Source organism: Cetorhinus maximus, chromosome 30 (genome assembly GCF_964194155.1).
Source record: "Cetorhinus maximus chromosome 30, sCetMax3.hap1.1, whole genome shotgun sequence".
NCBI lineage: Eukaryota > Metazoa > Chordata > Chondrichthyes > Lamniformes > Cetorhinidae > Cetorhinus > Cetorhinus maximus.
The window spans coordinates 14,102,138-14,124,146 of NC_135908.1; the positions used below are offsets into that span (position 1 = coordinate 14,102,138).

The window sequence follows — 22,009 nt, forward strand, 5'->3', positions numbered from 1 at the left end:
ATAGTAGTTCCTGCTGGTCAGCAAGACCTTGCTCCTTTCCTGTTGTCTTTTTTTTAGATTTTCCCACCACCCTTCTCCATTTATGATGTTGTAGACCCGCATTCCCCTTCAATAGTCTAGAAATGCCTCGAATATTGCACTTTGTCTTGCCTATCCTCTTCATGATGCTTCTAGGTTGTGCAACTTAACTCCTGTTAGAAAATCCCAGTATTTAAACCACTTTACTCTGCCTACATTAACCATTGTAATGTGTTTGACCCACAAATTCCTTACCTGCTAAGTAACCATCCCCCACCCTCCCATTTTGCCCATGAACACTCGCTTGAGAAGTTTTGTTTTTATCCGTCTTTTTATTGAGCCTTTTAGTGTGCTTGAGATGCAAACCTAACCAGACTTGGTTTTCTTTAAAGCAGCCGTAGCCAGCCACTAGAGTGCTGATGAATATCTTGTGTGGGTGTACGTGTGAGAGGTTTATTCTTGTGTACTATATGCTGGATGTGGGACAGACAGCATAGCGAACTGCAAAGGGAGGTGCTCTGAATGCTAATGGGTTTCTGTGGCTGCAGGAGTAGAAAAAAAGATGCAGTGACACAGTTCCAAAAACAATTTTAAAAATGATAGCTGAGGACGAGTACTCATTAGACCTAGCATACTCTCTATCCAAGTAATAGAATATTAAATATTTCACTGAGCATTTAATTTAATAGCCACAACAGTGATACTGTCGATGAAAATGACTTAATGGATGCTTAAATTGTATCTGCTCTCTTTTTTCCTGCCACCTGAGGACAGAGTGCATAACACTGGTCAGAAATGTTTGAGGTTGGACTAGTTTTGAAATCATTTTTAAATGCCTGACTGATCTAACCAGTAAACTGTCAGACATCTCATGTGTTCAAAAAGAGAATTTGTACTCAAAAAGCCGTTGTACCTTGTTGAAAGAAATGCCTTCCATGCATTGTAGCTAACCATATCTTTTTATTGATGTGCTGAAAATAATTTTTATTTTATTTTGTTCGCTAAAAGCTTACAAATAATCTGCCACATGCTTTGTCTCTCCAGTTAAGCAACTGCCTTGAGACCACCCCAGTGTAAAACTTTTGAGAGAAAAGTAAAACTGCATTTTTGATCTGGCAGACAGGTTTCAATTTGTGAAAAACTGCATGGATTTAGAACTGTTGGCATACTCTCTAGCACATATATCCTTTTCTTTCAAAAGTATATATATATTTTAAAAAGAACCATGAACTCAAACTTTGCTCTTAAAGTAATATTTTAAGTGAATGCAGAGCAATTCATCCAGGATACTAGATGGAAGGAGTTATGAGTCCAGCATTGCATGGTTCTTGAATTAATACCACTAGATCTAACTATTGATTTAATAATTATACTTTTGAGTGCATAGCCACAGTAACTCGTCATTATACTAATCAAGCAAGCATAGCGTTGATATGAACCAAGCATAAAGATATTTTTGTACTATAAGGAAAAAAATAGGGGCCACTGATGGTTTGTGGAACTTAAATGCTATTCATATTTCATTGTCTATTGTGCGCCTTATCCACATTATCATGCTTGGGTTCAAGAGTCTAAATTATTCCATGAAAGTGATAGGAGTTGCATCTCAGAGAAGCCCTTTCTTTTCAGAATGTTTTATTAGACATATTTAAGGCTACAGCCAGACTGCCACTTCCATGTCGATGTACTTTAGAATGTACATGAATGCAAAAGTGCAAGATAAACCCAAAAGATTGATGTTGTAAAGTGTTGAAGTACCACTGAGACGCTCACATAGTTTATGCACACTCTTAGTGCAGTTATAGCTATAACCTGGTTTAAAAATTTACCTCCTGGCATAAAGTAATCTGGAGCCAAAATAGGTAACCCTGCTTGAGAAATTTGTTGATGCTTTGGTGGAGACTTAAATGGAGTTCATGCTACAATGTGAAACTTTAGTGCTGCCGACCAGTGAGCTCTATTTGCTTTTAAAGCACTGTGCTATGGGCTATAATTATGTTCTTATTTTAGCAGATGATGTTGCTACATGCTAGGTTTTGTACTTTTCAGAACAGAAAACTTGCTGGTTAATGCTTGCATTTAAAATAGTGAACAGAGAAATGTGACACAAATCTGTTAAACCTTGCCCACTAACATTACCAACAGTGATTTTGGTCCTTGTGTTTTTTTAAGGAAAGATTACTGTTGCAAATTAATTGCATTCTGCACCAGCAGCTGCTTTAATCCTTTGTTTTTCAGTAGTATTGGTAAGTTGCTTAATGATATCAAAACTAAGGAGGAGAGCACAGCCTTTCGGAATGGTGAGTAGGCATTGAAGACGGTGATCCTGTTGTTGAGAATTCTCTTTCCTACCCCAACCACCACCCACCAACCCCCCAACTTTCCCTCATTTTTCCATCCCACAGAGTAGAACACAAAGCGACCACACTCTCATTATTCACCATTTCCGTCTTCAAAGTCACCAGCTCTTTAGATTTGTTCTCTGCACTGGTATCTCCCTTACAGTGGCAGTATATCTCCTCTGAATTTTAATGGGATCACTTCTTTTAAATGCAATGCCCATAATATATATTTTTAATTGTTCAAGTAGATCTTGAGACAAATACAGTATCCCTTTTTGTAAGTCAGCTGAGGTTGAGATTCAGAAATCTGGAAAAGGCTAATTTATGCTGAGTTGCCAGAAATTGTAGCTTCTTAATATAGAAATTCTGGAGTGTCAAGTATGATATGTGGACTTTTTCAATAAGGGATCCCACTGCAAATAGTGGCACGTTCCCGATGAACCCCTGTGTGGAAAAATAATAATATACAACCAAAATTATTTTTATATGTAAATAATGGAAAAAAATATCGGCTGCAGAGCTATCAAGACACTGCTCGAGACATGATATGGGCGTGAGTGGGAATCTGATATTGTGCCCTCCATTCCTCTAACTTTAATTGCATTGGAAACCTCAATTGATGAGAAGGGAAAATATTTTGAACATTGTATTCATGGGGTTGAATTAACTTCTTTTGAAGCTAAAGTAGAGGTCAAAAAATAAAATTAGGAAGTTTAACTTCCATATGTTCAAAGCTCAGCCTATTGAGATCCAAAAGAGATGCTGTATGTCTGAAATTGAGTGATCAGAATTAGGCTGTGTGGTTTCCTCTACTTTGCAGTCCGTTATGATGCCTGCCAAGCAGTCCAGTAAAAATATCAAATGCGGAAATTAACTGACCTATAAAGTTGCTATGAATTATTTTTAATACCATTTGATGCTGCAAACGTTTGTGTGTGTGTGTTTAATTTTGACCATTTCAAGTAGGTTTGCAGGAAGGAAATAATAAAATAAATAGCTCAACTTTGAGTGGTGAATCCTGTACAGCTTTGAACTGTTGGTGCTTTGCAAACTTTGGCCCTGGCCAGTTTCTTTTCTTCTTTCTGTCCGGCTGCAACATGTTCAATATTTAATTTACCAATTTTTTAAAAAAAAACACTTTGTCCTGTACCACTGTTCAGTTTTTTTTTTATTGCTAATGGAAATGCCGGAAGTAAGTAGAAACCTTCTGCAGATTAGAAAGAGTTATGCAAACCTTTTTTCGGGCTCAGGCTGATTAGAATATAAAATGCATTACCGCAAGAAGCTATTGATATTTAAGAATTCAGGTGAAGATCTGATAAATATTGCAGGGTACGAGGAAAGAGTGGGAGGGGTGGGTGCGGCGGGCGGGTGAGTGGTTGAGGGTGGAATTGGATTAGAGCAGTTAGATCCAATGTAGTACCAGCACAGTCAGGATATACTGAATAGCCTCAGCTACTGTAATTATGATATCCACAGTGTGGTTCTGCACCTCAGCCAGTATAATGATGAGCTAACTCTCTTAATTGCTACTTCTGAAGATGAAACTATATTGGGAGATCAAGTGAAATTAGCATACATACAGCTAAGGTGAAGGGCAAACTTCTGTTGTTAAACTCAAGGCAATTCAGTGATCTTAATTTCGACTGTTTGTAATAGATTAGACTCCATAATTTGTGCCAGAAACCAAAATAATTTTTTTAGAAAGATGATGAGAACTGAGATTCACATTGGTATAGTCAATCTGGAGGTTACTAAAGCATGAATAAAAGTTGGGGCAACAATAGATATGCTGAGGTAGGGTAGAGTCAGGTTCTGGAAGCGGAAGTAGATGGTCTTCATGATGGAGTGGATAAAAAGTCATAAGCTCCTTCTGCATTCTGATCTCATTTGTAATTAACAATTTCCTTTTGTGACACTAAAGGGACCCTGCCCCAGCTGAGGAGAATAATGTATTGTGCATTAAATGGTAAATGGGTCTTGCCATTAAGCATTTGACTTGCCATCTAAAATGTCTGGGGCTTGGCTGATGTCCAACACATTTTTCAAAGACCCAATTTAGTCTTGAAGGAAGTAAGCCAGTTATTGACCTAGATCTTCAAACTGACTAACCTGTACCTGAGGAAATTACATTAATTGTTTAATTTACGCTAGCTAGATTCAGAAGGAGTACTTCTTGAGCATTGATTTTAAAGGGAAGGTATAGTTTAACATCTAAACCTGTACCACCATGTCAGATTAGCAACCAAGCCATACTGCAGACCCCGGATCACCCATGGACTGATGGTCAGTGTTTTTATAACATTTTTGTACTTGCTAAACCTTTTGGATCTAGTTACAAAACCCTTCTCGTTCCAGTGCAGAAATGGTGGAGAAAAAGTGTTTGTGGATTGATAGCAGGAAATTTAAATCTTGGTTGCCAAGATTTGGATGCTATTTGACTGCTTGTTGAGTACAAACTTGTGATGAAGTATTGGTGATGTGAGCATTCCTCCTATCCAATATCCCTTTTGTTAAAACTGTTTGCATCTTAATTGATTTTATTCCTTACAATTAGTGGAAAAACAAAGTTTTAATTAATATCTGCCGTCAATGGGCTGAATGGCCTCTCGCTACACCGTAACTTTTCAATGGTTCTAACTTTGTTTCGTAAAACGGCTCCTCAACTGTTACTTGATAAAATCTACTTCAAGTTCCCAACCAATACTGGTTAAGTTATGTTAATATTTCACTTAACCCTTTTGAGAACAGTTTTGTTGCTACCAAATAGTGAGTGAATTAAAAATGTTCAGTAAAATATGCATTTCTTTTTATTTTTTTATTAACCACAGAAAGAGACTGCAAATCTCATGGATTGAATTTTACTTTCTAAAATTGATCATTCTCTGTTCACGAGGGATTAACTTCACTGTTGAGTGCTGTTAAAATCCATCAATAATCTGCTCCCATCTGGATGTTGTTTTTATAATCATGTTTCAATATTAGTAAGTGGACATTTGGCTAGCAGCAAAGCCAGTGTGGCATGGTGTGATGTGACTATGCTGTTTTCGTCACGGGGGCCATTCGGGTCAGTATTTTTACAGAACAGTTTTTCTTCCTACATTTTTAGATAGATAAATAACCCTGAAGTCTCAGCTTTCTTAGTGCTTACCTAATCTGGTAGCAACAAATCTGTCCATCGCCTGAACTATTTCCAAATTCCTATTTAACATAGCACTTTATAGTGAAGGGCGTACTTGTGTTTTTGTAGCAAAAAGTACTTACTTGCTAATATTTAGTAATGGATATTTGTCAGCTGTCCATTAACAGAATCTTAATAGTCACTCTAGGAAATTAATAATACAGTACAGCAGTCTGTTGAAAGAATGTTGTGTTTCTGAATGGCTGGAACTAACTGCATTTGTCGTCTGCCTAGCAGCAATTTTATGTTCACTAACTACTTTTAATTTGCTCTGTATTTCAGAGCCAAGGATCACTCCATCTGAAGACATTGTTTTAAAACACCCAAGCCCACCCATCTTCCTATTTTGTAACCTGACCTTGGCACCAACTCCCAGCAATGGCAGTTTTTGGATGAAAGATGGAGAAGAGATTTCTGGGACCAAGAGTTCTACTGCTGCAAACAGCACAGAGTACAAGTGAGAACTAAGACTTCGGAATTATGTAATCGATTAGAGTGGCACTTTGGAACTGAGGGAGTGAATAAATAAACTTTGTCAGATCCCTCTATATATCAAAGAGAGGTTGTGGAGATTTTTTCCTTTGGTGAATTAAGTAAAATGTTGTAAATTCTATGGTTGGATGCATTATGTAGAATATGTGTGAGGATGGATAGAATGGCCTTGAATACAAATATTTCTTTTCATTCTAGGAATGTGGGCATCACTGGGAAAGTCAGCATTTGTTGCCTATCCCTAATTGTCCTTGAGAAGTAGCGGTGAGCGGCTGCCCTGAACTGCTACAGTCCATGTACACCCACAGTGCTGTCAGGGAGGGAGTGCCAGGATTTTGACCCAGCAACAGTGAAGGAACAGTGATATAGTTCCGGGTCAGGATGGTGTATGGCTTGGAGGGGAACGTAGTGATCCCATACACCTGCTGCCCTTGTCCTTCTAGGTGGTAGAGGTCGCAGATTTGGATGTTGCTGTCGAAGGAAGCTTGGCAAATAGATGTACTGCATCTTGTAGATGGTACACACTGTGTGCTGTTGGTGGAGGGAGTGAATGTTGAAGGTGGGGAATGGGCCACCAAGCAAGGGGGTTGCTTTGTTCTGCATGGTGTCAAACTTCTTGAGTTCTGTTGTAGCTGCGCTTATCCAAACAAGTGGACCGTATTTCATCACACTCCTGACTTGTGCCTTGTAGATGATGGACAGGCTTTGGGAAGTTGGGAGCTGAGGTCCTCACCATAGAATCCCCAGCTTCTGACCCTGGCTCTTGTAGCCACAGTATTTATATGGCTGGTCCAGTTCCATTTCTGGTGAATGGTATCCCCAAGAAAATTATGATAATTATCCTCTTTAGCGATGAGACAGTCGCTGCCAGGCACATGTGTGGCTTGAATGTTACTTATCAGCCCAAGCCTGAATGTTGTTAGGTCTTGCTGCATGTGGGCATGGAGTATATGCAAATGGCACTGAACACCGTGCAATCATCAGCAAACATTCCTACTCTGACACTGTGTTGGCGGGAAGGTTATTGATACAGCAGCTGAGGTTGGTTGTGCCTAGGGCACTATCCTGAGGAACTCTTGCAGTGATGTCCTGAAGCTGAGATGATTGGCCTCTGACAACGACAACCATCATCTTTTGTGCTTGGTATGCTTCCAGTCAGTGGCAAGTTTTCCCTGATTCCCGTTGACTTTAGTTTTGCTAGGGCTCCTTGATGCCACACTCAACCTTGATGTCAAAGGCAGTCACTCTCGCTCGATTCTGGAATTCAACACTGACCATGTTTGGGTAAGGTTGTAATAAGATATGGAACTGAGTGGCCCTGGCTGAAACCAAATTCTGCAAAGGTGAGCAGGTTGTTGTTGAGTCACTTGATAGCACTAATACCAGTGTCCCTCGAGTACCTTTCCCAAGTAACTGATCTTCATGTTTAAGATTAGAAAGTAAGTGGACAGTTTGACTTTTGGGGGTTATTATAGATGAATGAGATCATATTTCCTTGATATCTAGTTGAAGTTAAATGAATAGCGATCAAGAGTTGGAAACCTAATTTTTGTTACTCCCCACCCTGAGTCTGGGAAGCTAAGGTAAATTGTAGTGGTTCCACCACCACTAACAAATTCAACGCCAGGAAAGGATGTAAAATGGGGTCTTCCTAGGCTATGTGGCTTCGTACCACAGTGCTGTCACTCTCTGAGCTACTACAATATTTTAACACTGAAGGAGCTGAACATTATTTAAACAGAGAAAGACTGCAGAAGGCTGCAGCACAGAGGGATTTGAGAATCCTTGTGCATGAATCCCAAAAAGCTAACATACGTTCAACAGGTAATAGGGAAGGCAAATGGAATGTTGGCCTTTGTTTCAAAGGGAATAGAGTATAAAAATAGGGAAGTTTTGCCAGAACTGTACAAGGCACTGGTTAGACCACACCTAGAATACTGTGAACAGTTTTGCTTCCCTCATCTAAGGAAAGATATGCTGGCATTGGAGACTGTCCAGAGAAGGTTCACTAGGTTGATCCCGGGTATGGAGGGATTTTCTTATGATGAGAGGTTGAGTAGGTTGGGCCTGTACTCGAGTTTAGAAGAATGAGAAGTGACCTTATTGAAACACACAAGATTCTTAGGAGGCTTGACAGGGTAGATGCTGAGAGGTTGTTTCCCTTTGTGGGACAGTCTAGGACCAGAGGGCATAATCTCAAGAGTAAGGGGTTGCCCATTTAAAACAGGTGATGAGGAATTTCTTCTCTTAGAGGGTAGTTAGTCTGTGGCATTCTTTACTGCAGAGGGCTATTGAAGCTGGGTTGTTTGGCAGAGATAGACAGATTTTTAATCAGTAAGGGAATCAAGGGTTATGGGGAAAAGGCAGGAAAGTAGAGTTGAGGATTATCAAATCAGCCATGCTCTATTTGAATGGCGGAGCAGACACAATGGGCCAAATGGCCTACTTCTGCTCCTACATCTTATGGTTTTACCATGGGCCAGATCTTTGTACCGGGTGTGCGAAATGCGATCGATACTTTCCCGACTTCTAAAACATGCACCTGAGCTATGACTGACTTTGCCTAGGATTCTTGTTTATTTTTACACAGGGCTCGAATTAATGGTGCAGCTTACGAGCCACAATGGAGTGCGAGAGGGGGGAGGCAGGCTGGTTTGAAGGCTCCCAGCTTGGTTTATGTATTTCTAAAGCTGAACTATCTTCTGTGTCCCTGCATGTATCCTCCATGCCAGTCACTAAGTATGCACTATGCACCATCCTCCGGAGCCATGCAACAGTAATGTAAATTTTTTTAAATGCAGGTGAAAAATTACACCTGTAACAATCTAGTAAAACTCATTCAAACATTTGTCACTGATACTGCAAAGAAAAAAAAAACGTTCGCCTATAGGGAAAAAGTTTAATCCTTAAGTGGCCATTAAGTAGAGTAACCAAACAATCACGTAATCAGAAACCACATCAAAGACAGATTACATAATTGCAACTTCTTAAAACTGCCCCATCATTGCCCTGAGCAGCTGTGTCACTGGAACACCTGAACTAATTTTGGAACTCTGTCAAACATTCGTAATGTCCACAACAGTCAAAACATTAGCTTGCAGCTACAAGACCATGAGCTGAAAGAATAAATAGTGTTACATTTCCATTTCAAAGCATATTACCTGTCGATAAATGGAAGGGAGCAGGTGGTTAGATTTTTTTTAACTTTCAACAGCAGGGCAATTTTTTTTTTCTAAAGTCAGACCACCACCTCCATTGGGAGGCAAAAGTCCAGCCCCATAACTGCTTGACTGCAAAAATCTTGTGTTATGCGCATCAAAATGCCTTGTAAAGTTGTGGGTTAACCTAAAATTGATAACTCTGCTTGCTTGGTCTGCAACACATCGACTTCAGGATTGTGTATAAACAGGCAGAATGGCCTAGAAACTGTTAACCATGAGTTTTGATTTAAAAATAGCAATAGAACTTTGTTTTTAAATATAATCCATATTCTGTAATGGCTTCAATTTTTGCACAATCTCTTACTTGTGTGTTTTTTAAATGAAGTTAGCACTGTTATATCCATGATACGCATTTGTTGACAGAAATTAGATACATCCTTTAATAGAAATGTTGCAATTTTCTGTTTACCTCAATTGTAAAACTCAATTTATGCAAGCTCTGTCCAACTTTGTCCAAAAGTAGTTCAGTTTTATCTTTTTCTCTCTTTGAAATCCAGGATTAAGAAACCGAAAACTGAGAGTTCTGGAGAGTATCACTGTGTCTTCATGTTTGAAAATTCTCCTTCAGTCAATGCCTCCATTGATGTCAAAGGTAAGCACTGTCATCTCCTGGTAGGGAACTCTAAATGTTCTCCCGTTACCCCTGCGCTGAATAACTCTCATTGGCTTCTGGTCCACCAAGTCTCAATTTTATATTCTTGCCCTCATTTTCAAATATCTTCATGGCCTTACACCTCCTCCAGCCCTATAACTCTTGGATAATTCAACATTCCTCTAATTCTGACTATGGCCTTGTACCAAGAAGTGGCAAGGATTCATGTCTAATATTCAATCGTCCTGGCAGTATATCCTATCACTGTATTTGCTGTCACAATAAATCCATAGCATTGGTCATAGATTTTCAATGACTCATGCACTATAAAGCCTAGATCCCTCTCTTGCTCAGCAGCCTTGGGGGAGGTGGTGGTGTAGTGGTAATGTCACTGGGCTAGTAATCCAAAGGCCCAGGCTAAAGCTCTGAGGACACAGGTTTGAATCCCACCACAGCAACTGGTGGAATTTCAATTCAATTATAAATCAGGAGTTAAAAGCTGGTGACCATGAAACCATTATTGTGTTTTTACTGGTTCACTAATATTCTTTAGGGAAGGAAATTTACCGTCCTCATACTGTCTGGCCTATGTGTGACTCAATGTGGTTGACTCTGAAATGGCCTAATAAGCCACTCAGTTGTATCAACCCACCACATACAGAATCACAGAGTGCAGAAGAGGCCCTTCGGCCCATCGAGTCTGCACCGACACGTGAGAAAGACCTGACCTACCTACCTAATCCCATTTACCAGCACTTGGCCCATAGCCTTGAATGTTATGACATGCCAAGTGCTCATCCAGGTACTTTTTAAAGGATGTGAGGCAACCCGCCTCCACCACCCTCCCAGGCAGCGCGTTCCAGACCATCACCACCCTCTGGGGAAAAAAGGTTTTCCTCACATCCCCCCTAAACCTCACCTTAAACTTGTGTCAAAAATTTGAATTTGTGTCCTGAAAAAGGAATGGAATAAAAACCGAAAATGCTGGAAAAACTCTGGAAAAACTCAAGTCTGGCAGCATCTGTGGAGAGATAAAGAGAGTTAACGTTTTGAGTCCATACGACTCTTCTTCAGAGAAATAAAACCTGGAATCGACTTAGGCACCCAAAATGACACTGGCACACCCAGCACACTCTGTTAAGTCATTAACATCTGGAGTCTTGTGCTAAAATTGGGAGAGCCCACAGGCTAGTCAGGCAACCGCCTGACATAGCCATACACATGGAATTGGATCTTACAGCATCCCAGACATAATCACCACCATACTGTACTAGTCTACTGCATGCGTTGCTCCCAATGCGGTTTCCTCTACATTGGAGAGACCAAACGCAGACTGGGTGACCGCTTTGCAGAACACCTTTGGTCTGTCCGCAAGCATGACCCAGACCTCCCTGTCGCTTGCCATTTCAACACTCCACCCTGCTCTCGTGCCCACATGTCCGTCCTTGGCCTGCTGCATTGTTCCAGTGAAGCTGCACGCAAACTGGAGGAACAGCACCTCATCTTCCGACTAGGCACTTTACAGCCTTCTGGACTGAATATTGAGTTCAACAATTTTATATCATGAACTCTCTCCTCCATCCCCACCCCCTTTTTCTTCCAATAATTTATATAGATTTTTCTTTTCCCACCTATTTCCATTATTTTTAAATGTATTTCTATCCATTGTTTTATCTCTACCTTTTAGCCTATTTCGATCCCTTCCCTTCACCCCACCCCACCCCCACTAGGGCTATCTGTACCTTGCTCGTCCTGCTTTCTACCCTTAATTAGCACATTCCTTAAATAATATCACCACCTTCAACACCTTTGTCCTTTTGTCTATGACATCTTTTGGCTATCTCCACCTATCACTGGCCCTCTATCCAGCTCTACCTGTCCCAACCCCCCACTTAAACCAGCTTATATTTCACCCCTTTTCTATTTTTACTTAGTTCTGTTGAAGAGTCATACGGACTCGAAAAGTTAACTGTGTTCCTCTCCGCAGATGCTGCCAGACCTGCTGAGTTTTTCCAGGTATTTTTATTTTGGATTTCCAGCATCCGCAGTTTTTTGCTTTTATAACCACCACCATCCCTGGATATGTCCTGTCCCACTGACTGGACAGGCCCACCAGAGGTGGCCGCATTATGGTATACAATTGGGAGCGAGTTGCCCTGGTAGTCTTCAACATTGACTCCAGATGCCGTGAAGCCCCATGGCAGCAGGTCAAACAAGGGCAAGGAAACCTCCTGCTGATTACCACCTATCTCCCCGCACACCCCCCTCTTCACCCCTCAGCTGATGAATCGATACTTCTCCATCAGAAACAAAAAATGCTGGAAAAACTCAGCAGGTCTGACAGCATCTGTGGAGAGAAAGACAGAGTTAACATTTCGCTCTGCTCTGAAGAAGTCATATGGACTCGAAATGTTAAATTTGTCTTTCTCTCCACAGATGCTGTCAGTCCTGTTGAGTTTTTCCAGGATTTTTTGTTTTTGTTTCAGATTTCTAGCATCTGCAGTATTTTGCTTTTACCATACTTCTCCATGTTGAACATCACTTGGAAGAAGCACTAAGGCTGGCACAAAAGGACACAGAATGTAGAATTTACTCTGGGTTGGGGACTTCAATGTCCATCACCAAGAGTGGCTCGGTAGCACCACTACTGACCAAGCTGGCAAAGTCCTAAAGGACATATCTGCTATACTAAGTCTGCGGCAGGTAGTGAGGGAGCCAACAAGAGGGAAAAACCTACTTCATCTTGTTCTCACCAATCTACCTGTTGGCAGATGCATCTGTCCATCTGCACAATCCTTGTGGAGGTGAAGTCCTGTCTTCACATTGACGATAGTCCATGTTGTTAGATTTCAAACCGACCTAGCAACTGGATCTAGATCTAGAACTCAGTATCAAAACTGGGCATCCATGAGGTGCTGTAGGCCATCAGCAGCAGCAAAATTGCATTCAAGCACAATCTATAACCTCATGGGCCTGACTCTACCCCCCCCCCATCACCATTCCATCAAGCCATGGGATCAACCCTGGTTCAATTAAGAGTGATGGAGTGCATGCCAGGGGCAGTACCAGGCATACCTAAAAGTGAGATGTCAACCTGGTGAAGCTACAACGCAGGGCTACATGTGTGCTACACAGTATAAGCAGCATGCGATAAACAGAGCTAAGCGATCCCACACCCAGCGGATCAGATCTAAGCTCTGCAGTCCTGCCACATCCAGTTGTGAATGGTAGTGGACAATTAAACAACTTTCCAGAGGAGGAGGCTCCACAAAGTTCCCCGTCCTCAGCTGATGGGGGTGCCCAGCATATTAGTGCAAAAGATAAGGCTGAATGTCATGGCATAGCGGATGGTAAATGCCGGGCTGCTCAAATCCCAGAGGGAAACTTGACACAGCTGCTGCAACTGTTTGCAATTTGTATTTTATTTTGAGATGCATGCCTTGAATTCAATAGTAATAAGTCCACCGAGGCTTAGAGGTTTTTTACAAAACTAAATTAAACATTTATTAATAGAAGATAAGTTTTTAAGCACATATCCCCGGTCTACAAATTACTACTATATCCTAACTCCCCTAATTAATCTGACTCCCAATTACACCTCCATTAAGGCAACAGCAAAATAAATTTCAACAGACCTAGGCAAAGGACACAATACCCTGGACAGTACTATTCACAGTGAGTTTTCTTAGCTTCGGTTCCTGTAGACAGCAACTTGATGCATATAGACTGGAGGCTTTTCATATTTGTGTTAGATCTTAGGAATCCTTCTCCCTTACGCACAAACTCATCTCCTTTACATATGTTTCTCCCTTTTTAATGTAAATTCCATTTTTCCAGTATGTTCCAATTTGCAACTTTACTTTTTCCATAATATAAATCTTTCACTGTACTCATATTATCAGTAACCTTTGGGAAAAGTAAACACACTGTTTAGCTAGGTGTAACACCTTACCATCCCTTTGAGATTCAAACTAACCTGATTTATCTAAAAATGCTCCTCATGCCTCACATTCTAAAACTTCAGCCATGTTTATGTATTTAGCATTTCAAACCTAGCTTCCCTTTTGATTCTCAAAAGTTTTAGACCAGCTGCCTCCAATTCAATTAAATCCCCCACACACACACATCCACACAGAGAAACTGATCCAAACCCCACTATTAACCTACCTTTACAATAAATCACAATACTATAATGAAAATTATTAAATTTTCATGTCACTGAAGCATTTGCAGCCATCTTCAGCCAGAAGTGTCAGTGGATGGTAACCAGCATCACAGATGCCAGCCTTCAATTCCATTTACTCCATGTGATATATGAAGAAACAGCTGAAGGTACTGGATATTGCAAAGGCTATGGCCCTGATAACATTCCAACAATAGTACTGAAGACTTGATCTCCAGAACTAGCCGTGCCCTTAGCCAAGCTGTTCCAGTACAGCTACAAAACTGGCATCTCCCCGGCAATATGGAAAACTGCCTACATATGTCCTGTTAGCAAAAAGTAGGAAAATCCAACCCGGCTAATTACCGCCCCATCTGTCGTCTTTCGATCATCTGCAAAGCGATGGAAGGTGCCGTCGACAGTGCTATCAAGTGGTACTTACTCAGGAATAACCTGCTCACAGACACTCAGTTTGAGTTCTGCCAGGAACCCCCAGCTCCTAACCTCATTACAACCTTGGTCCAAACATGTACAAATGAGCTGAACTCAAGAGGTGAGGCGAGAGTGACTCAAGGCAGCATTTGATTGGGTGTGCCATCAAGGAGCTCTAGTAGAATGAGTCAATGGGAACCAGAGGGAAACCTCTTCACTGTTTGGAATCATACTTAGCACAAATGGCAGGTGGTTGTGGTTGTTGGAGGTCAAGCATCTCAGTTCCAGGATATCACTGCAGGAGTTCCTCAGGGTAGTGCCCTAGGCCCAACCATCTTAGCTGCTTCATCACTGACCTTCCCTCCACTATAAGGTCAAAAGTGGGGATGGTTGCTGATGATTGCACAACGTTCAGTACCATTTGCGACTCTTTAGATACTGAAGCGTTCTGTGCCCATATGGTGCAATACCTGGACAACATTCAGGTTTGGGCTGATGTATGGTGCAAATGTAACTCGCCACTTAAATGCCAGGCAATGACCATCTCCCATTAGAGAGAATCTAACCATCTCCCCCTGACACTCAATGGCATTACCATCACTGAGTCCTCCGCTATCAACATCCTGGAGGTTACCATTGACCAGAAACTGAACTGGACCAGCCATCTATAAGAGCAGGTCAGAGGCTGGGAATTCTGCAGCAAGTATCTCGCCACCTGGCTCCCAAAAGCCTGCCCACCATCTACAAACCACAAGTCAGGAATGTGATGGAATACTCTGGATGAGTGCAGTTACAACAGCACTTGAGAAGCTTGACACCACCCAGGACAAAGCAGCCCACTTGATCGGCACCCCATCCACCAACTTCAACATTCACTCCCTCCACTGACAAAAGTGGCAGCGGTGTGTACCATCTACAAGATGGACTGCAACAACTCATCAAGGCTCCATCAACAGCACCTTCCAAATCCACAATCTCTACCACCAAGAAGGGCAAGAGCAGTAGAGGCATGGGAGCATGACCACCTGCAAGGTCTCCTCTAAGCCACACATCATTCTGACTTGGTGCAACATTCTTGTTCCTTCACTGTCACTGTGTCAAAATCCTGGAACTCCCTCCCTAACACCACATGCACTGGAGCGGTTCAACAACACAGCTCACCACCACCACCACCACCTTCTCAAGGACAATTAGGGTTGGGCAATAAATGCTGCCCTAACCTGTGACACTCGCATCCCAAGAAAGATGTAAAAATAACAACCCTACACCATGTACACAAGACTCAGGTCCATCATACTACATCTGACTACATTAAGATAGAAGATTCATTTCCACCATTTATGCCTTTCTTTTGGATTTTCCATCCATATGGGGACCCAATGGAAATTTGACGCATGACTAAAGCTTAACTGACCCCACACTTGTTTTTCATTGGTTTGGAGGGAAAACTTAAGCTTACTTGCAAAATTGAAGTCAGTGTTAAGCAAGAACTATTTCAAAAATATTTCGAGGATTTTTTTTCAAGGTTAGCTCCCTTACTGAAATCATGATTTACAGCGATTTTTGGTACCTGGTTCTGTGTTATAAACATTTATAGCTAGCAGGTTTTCATCAGGTAGTGCAGGTTGAGGGGCTAATACCTTTACATTGCCTGGTCAGTCATTTGAATACTGCAGTGTAGAAGTGGGCTCACATTTGGGTGTTATTGTGGATTTTGCTTCAGCTATTTTTATTTGTGTGCGCAGGAGCAGAGGAGATGGGTAAGTAATAGAAAGCAAACTCTTGATCACAATCAGAGTTTGTATAACTGCTTTATAATACATTGTATCTGCAAAGTGAGCTGGGTTTCTTTTTCTTCCTAGTTACCAAAGGAAGCTAGATAGGCTCATGTGAGAGAGGAAGGACCAGAAGGATATGTCGATAGGGTTAGATGCAGTAAGGTAGGAGTAGGGTTGTGTGGAGCATAGACACTGACAGACTAGATGGGCTGAATGGCCTGTTTCTGCAAATTGTGTAAATTTAAGTAATGTGTGAGACAATTCTTATTCAAAGGGAGAAGATTATTAGAATATATACATTTTAAAATTGATAAAAACCATTTCTGATTGCCGCTATCATTGAAGCATATCAATCTCTTGACTTCAATGGGTGGTTTAAAAATTGCAGCATTATAGCTTTGAAAGAAACCTCTCCTATTCTTCCTTCATTTGCCCTTCGAGATTTTTCCTTACGGCTTGTAATTGGAAGCCCTTCTATGACAGATGGCAATTGCACGATGATGTTGATGGCTAAGCTGTTGAATCCGGTTTCTGCTATGCAGGATGAGGAATGCTTTCATGTCTCATGCCGTTTTAATCCTCCGATGCTGCTTTAAGTAATTCACTCCAATGTCAAACTGTGAAAGATGTTGCTTTTTATTTTTGCCTTCAGGCAAAACAAAATTCAAAACAAAAATAATTACTGCTGCATTCAGTCACTTAAAAGCTATATTGAAGGCTCACAAGGGCTGCACCTGGCCAGCAGATTCTATAAGGATTACCCCTGTACCGGAGGATAGGAGACGCATTTTCTTGCTCCCTCCTATCATTCAAAATCACTGTTGGGTTAAGAAAATCATGATTGGTGCAGGTGCTATATGTAAGTGGGGCCAATGTATATATGAACAGGGCATGTTCAGTTTATTTTTACATTTAAAATCTCATGAGTATAGCTTTTCCACTTTTGTATTTTAGTTAAATAAGCGGTCTTCCATCAAATGGATGGATTCTGAATTTAGTGCAATCAAGAGTATTTTCTTATGGTTTAAGTGTAACGCCCCTATTTTCTTTCTGGCTTCCCTGCTAAGATTAATTTTGCTGTTTGTAGTTGCATATCTAGAAATTTTAATATCACTTTTAAAAATAACATCTTTAATTTGGAGGCCTTAGTGAAATGTTAGTTAGTAATTGCTTCTTAACCTAATTGTATCCTCTTCCTCTGTGGGTGTAGTAGCCCTCAAAACTTGACTCAACATAACCATTTAGTAACTGCTTAAGGTTCTGCAGCCTAATCATTATAGTACCAGTAATCCAGGGATCTGTGTATTCAAATCCCATCACAGCTGGTTGTGAAATTGAATTCAGTGAATGTTGGCTAGTACCAAGGGGAAAAAATAACTATGAAAGTTACTGGTTTGTCATAAAGCCCACTGGTTTACCAATGTCCTTCAGGGACAGGAACCTGCCAACTGTGCCACCTGCTTACACAGGACTCCAGTCCCACATGATGGAATTAACTCTTGTGAATTGGCATTAAGTTCCAGTGTTACACACGTCCCAAGAACAAAATATTTTTTAAAATCTTGATGTTGAAATGTACTTGTCTCCACCATTTGAATGTTGCAGTAGGTTAGTGAGCCAGTGACAGGGGAGTCATCAATTTAAAATTGCTACTTGGACGTTGGTAGAAACTTCTTGATTCATGGTTGTTGGATCATGGACTGCTTTGACACAGGAAGTGATTTGAGACAGAGATCATTGCATCTTAAATATAATTGAGGGAGAGACAGATGTAGGGCTCTGGGAAAAGATGGAACCCTGGGATTTATTTTATATTAATTCAGCAAAGGCTCAAATGGCTTTTTTTGTGATAATTCTGCATTTTTTCCTGGCTCCTCTGGAACAAACTACCCATTCGCTTTCCCCTACTGCCCCACCTTGTCTCTGGGATACCTATCCCCTGCATTGCCACCACGAAACAAGGTGCTGTTGCTTCAATGGTGCGTATACTGACAAAAGGGGGAAAAATCCATAGAGACTCTTGAGCTAAGATAGATGAGTAGCATTTACCTTTAGTAATTAGGAACCTTCTGTATGTTGGTGCTAATAATAACCAGTTCATTTGATGAAATGTTGCAGTGAGGAACCTCAGTTTAAGATAAGCAAACATTAGTTGAAATACTGACAGCAGTTTGTCAAAAGCAAAAGGCACTATTCTGTCATTATCTAAAGCCTTGCAGTAGAATAGTGTGCAGCTCTGGTTCTTTCTTAGGGTGAGTAACATCGAGGCTGTGGAAAAGTGCTCATAGAACATTAGGCTGATAACCAATTTAAAGGCCCTTAGTTACCATGATGGACATAAATTGGGTCCTTTTACTATAGAAAAGCATAGACTTTGAAGAGATCTTTAAAATAATAGAAGTGTTACATCATGTGGATAACCTATTCAAGGTTGACAGAAACCAGGGAATTTATGTGTAAATAATGTAAACATAACTGTAAACATATAGCTATAAGGCTAGGTATCAAGGGGTTCCTTTTGCTAAGTACCATTGATCTTTGGAACAGGTTGCTGACATTAGCACTGGCTGTGGATTTGCTACAATAGGAAGCAGTGGTTAACATCTCAGCAGATAAAAGGCATTTGTGGTGTATTTGGCCATGTGTCTCATAGCTGTTGTCTCCTGAAACTTGTTTTTGTCGTCATCTAAGTTCACCACACCCCCCTCCCCACTTTGAATTGACCTAAGGGGTTGATTTCTCTTTCTTGCTCTCTCTCCACACCCTTTTTGTCTTTTCCAAAAGGCATTGTGAGGAGGAGCAATGGGGTTCATGATGTTCAGTTGTACAATGATGTGGAACAGATTGGAAGCATCAATTGATCTTCATCTGTTGTGTCATTTTCATGTGCATGCAGTACATTGAAAGGCAACTTAACGAGAACGTTACGTAAGTAGACCAAGAAACATTAGAAAAACACGCCATAAAGTGTTAGGCTTACAGTGGTATAGTTACATTATAGCACTAGACTGCAAAAGAAGCAAAGGCATGCAGAGGAGCATATATCCATTCTAACAATGAAGAATAACTGCTGAAATGGCCAAGGATTTCACAATTGATTAAAAAGCTGCCGTCACTGGAACGGAGGGCTTAAGTGATGAGAAATCAGTAGTTTGAGGAGTGAAGGCTGCTGCTGGGGTGCAAGGCTGGATGATGTGGCAAATATAGGATGGGTTAAAGGCATGAACAGATTTTAAACCAAATTGGAAAATGTTGGGAAGCAAGGAGCTTGAAAAGGACTTGGCAAGCGTGATGTGGAACTTAATTCTAAAGGAATTCTTTAAGGGATTTGAGAGGGTACATGTAAAGAAGATACTTGCAAATACTGGGGCATCTAAAACTAAGGGCCATAAATGAGAGTCATTCGTAAATTCAATAAGGTATTCCCTCACCAGAGTGTGGAACATGCTACCACATATGGTACTTGTGGCTAATAACATAGATGTATTTAAAGGGAAACTAGATAAACATGAGAGAGAAGGAAATGGAAGGGTATACTGACTGGGTTAGATAAAGTAGGATGGCAGGAAGTATGTGGAGCATAAACACTGACATGAAGCAGTCAAGCCAAACGGCCAATTTCTATGCTGTGCATTCACTATTTATGCAAAGGAAGATAAGGACCACAGCATTTTGATGAGCTGGTACAGAGGAAAGCTTTTCGGACATTGGAGAAGTCAATTCTTCAGGTAATGAAAGCGTGAACTATGGCACCAGAAGGGGAAAATAGGGACTGAGACTCTTGTCTGTCTCCAACCTTGATCTAAAGTTGGGTTGAGACACATTGAGCAATATGTTGTTCTCAGTGCTAATTAAATTATAGTGTCAGAGGTTACAGCATGGAAAGAGGCCCTGTGGCCCATCGTGTCTGTGCTGGTCATCCAGCCCTATCTACCCTAATCCCACTTGGCCCGTAGCCTTGTATGCTATGGCGTTTCAAATGTTCATCTAAATACTTATTAAATGTTGCAAGGGTTCCCACCTCTACCACCCTTTCAGGAAGTGAGTTCCAGATACCCCCCACCCTCTGGGTGAAAAACATTTTCCTCAAATCCCCTCTAAAATGCATGGTTATGCATGTTATATATGGTTATATGTAATGTATGGTTACAATGTTAACACGTCCTTGGAAACCAGGTTATATAAGAGTACATGCTCTGCACAGTTCTAGACTGTGCAATAGTTCACATCACTGTGTCTTTAATCCTGGATGATAGAGACTTTTGGACTAACTAAGTACCAGCGAATTTTCCTTCAACCTGGCAGGAAATCTGAATGCCATGAATTAAACAGAGGTTTGTTATTTTCCATTTATAATCTTGCAATTGTAAGTTCTCCCAAGAAACCAACAGGGCTATATTCACTTTTTCTGTGCCATTTGGCTATAAATAAATCCAAGTAGTTTTAGCATATATGGTCTATTGATATCTTTTTCTGGGGGGATGGGAGAATGTTAAACAAACCAAAATTAGATGTGGGTAACGGTTGATCCTGAGCACAAGAGAGCCGAACCATGACAGTGGGATTAGTTATTGACTTTAAAATAAAGTGCACTCATGTTATTTAGTGTCTTGCTTGGTCAGGGGAGGGATTAAAAATAAATTATCTGGTAATTTGATTTAAACAATTTAAATAAAACAGCATTGTATTAACTTTAATTTGAATTACAGAACTGAAATTAGTGGCAGTATACTGTTCAGATCCATGTTGGAAATGGAAGATGCTCAGTTATTGAGTAGAAATTTTTTTCTTTTAAAAATAAAAACCTGCACTGGTGGGTAGGAGGGAGCACCGCAACAGGAGGTAAACTGTTAGATAAGCCAAGAAATAAAGGCACAAAATACCTAAGGTAGAGATGTAAACTGACTGGTGTTAAACTGGCAGGTTGCTTTGTTCAGTTTGCCAGTAATGGAAAATAACTTGACTCTAGCTATTTACTGAGTGAAATATTCCAAACTGGATTCAGGCATTTCTACCTCTTCCTGGCTTAGTTCGTTGTTTTGCACAACACATGATACTGAATGAGCCTGACTGTCAAACAGAAAACAAAATCACATTTCCATTTGAGTTTTTTAGCCACTTAAAAGAACAGCTAAAATGTGTATTTAATCTACAGTGTGACAAGATTGTTAACTGATTTTATGCCTTTTGGGGGGGCTGGGAGGAAGCTAAGAAATTCCACCATCAGTTTGCGCTTTAAGTGCTGATAAACCATTAATGTGCTTTACTTGGAGTAATCTGCCTTTGGCTTTAATGCCACCCTCTTCCGGTATAGGTGTGTTAATTAGCTGTGGTTTCTGTTCTAGCACTTCCTGAAATCATTGGTCACAAGAGGAGTGAGAATAAGAATGAGGGACAAAGTGCTCTCATGTACTGCAAGTCTGTAGGATACCCATATCCTGTTTGGACCTGGCGCAAGAAGGTGAACGATGAATTTGTGGTGAGTTCACTGTGCTGAAATTCAGTAGTATCATGGGAGTGTTTACTCTTCTGTTTCTGGTTACTTGAATTCAAATCCTTCACTGGATAATGATGGTATGATTTGATCAGGTGTGGTTAGGGGGAGATGGTGGAGTAGTGGTAATGTCACTGGATTAGTAATTCAGGGACAGGCTAATGCTATGAACATACGAACAAGGAGCAGGAGTAGGGCATTCAGCCCCTCGAGCCTGCTCCGCCATTTACTAAGATCATGGCTGACCTGATTGTAACCTGAAATCTGCACCCCACTTACTGCTGATGACCTTCACCC

General features: G+C 40.9%; 1 protein-coding gene across 1 annotated transcript in view; it reads left to right on the forward strand.

Moving 5' to 3' along the window:
- The window catches only part of LOC144669943 (neuroplastin-like), a 66,592-nt gene that overhangs the window by 25,671 nt on the left and 18,912 nt on the right, over positions 1-22,009 (forward strand). The window contains exons 3-6 of the mRNA XM_078532225.1: positions 5,824-5,998; positions 9,752-9,846; positions 20,475-20,552; positions 21,564-21,697. Of these exons, the coding sequence (XP_078388351.1) occupies positions 5,824-5,998; positions 9,752-9,846; positions 20,475-20,552; positions 21,564-21,697 (482 nt within the window). The remainder of the gene's footprint in view (positions 1-5,823; positions 5,999-9,751; positions 9,847-20,474; positions 20,553-21,563; positions 21,698-22,009) is intronic.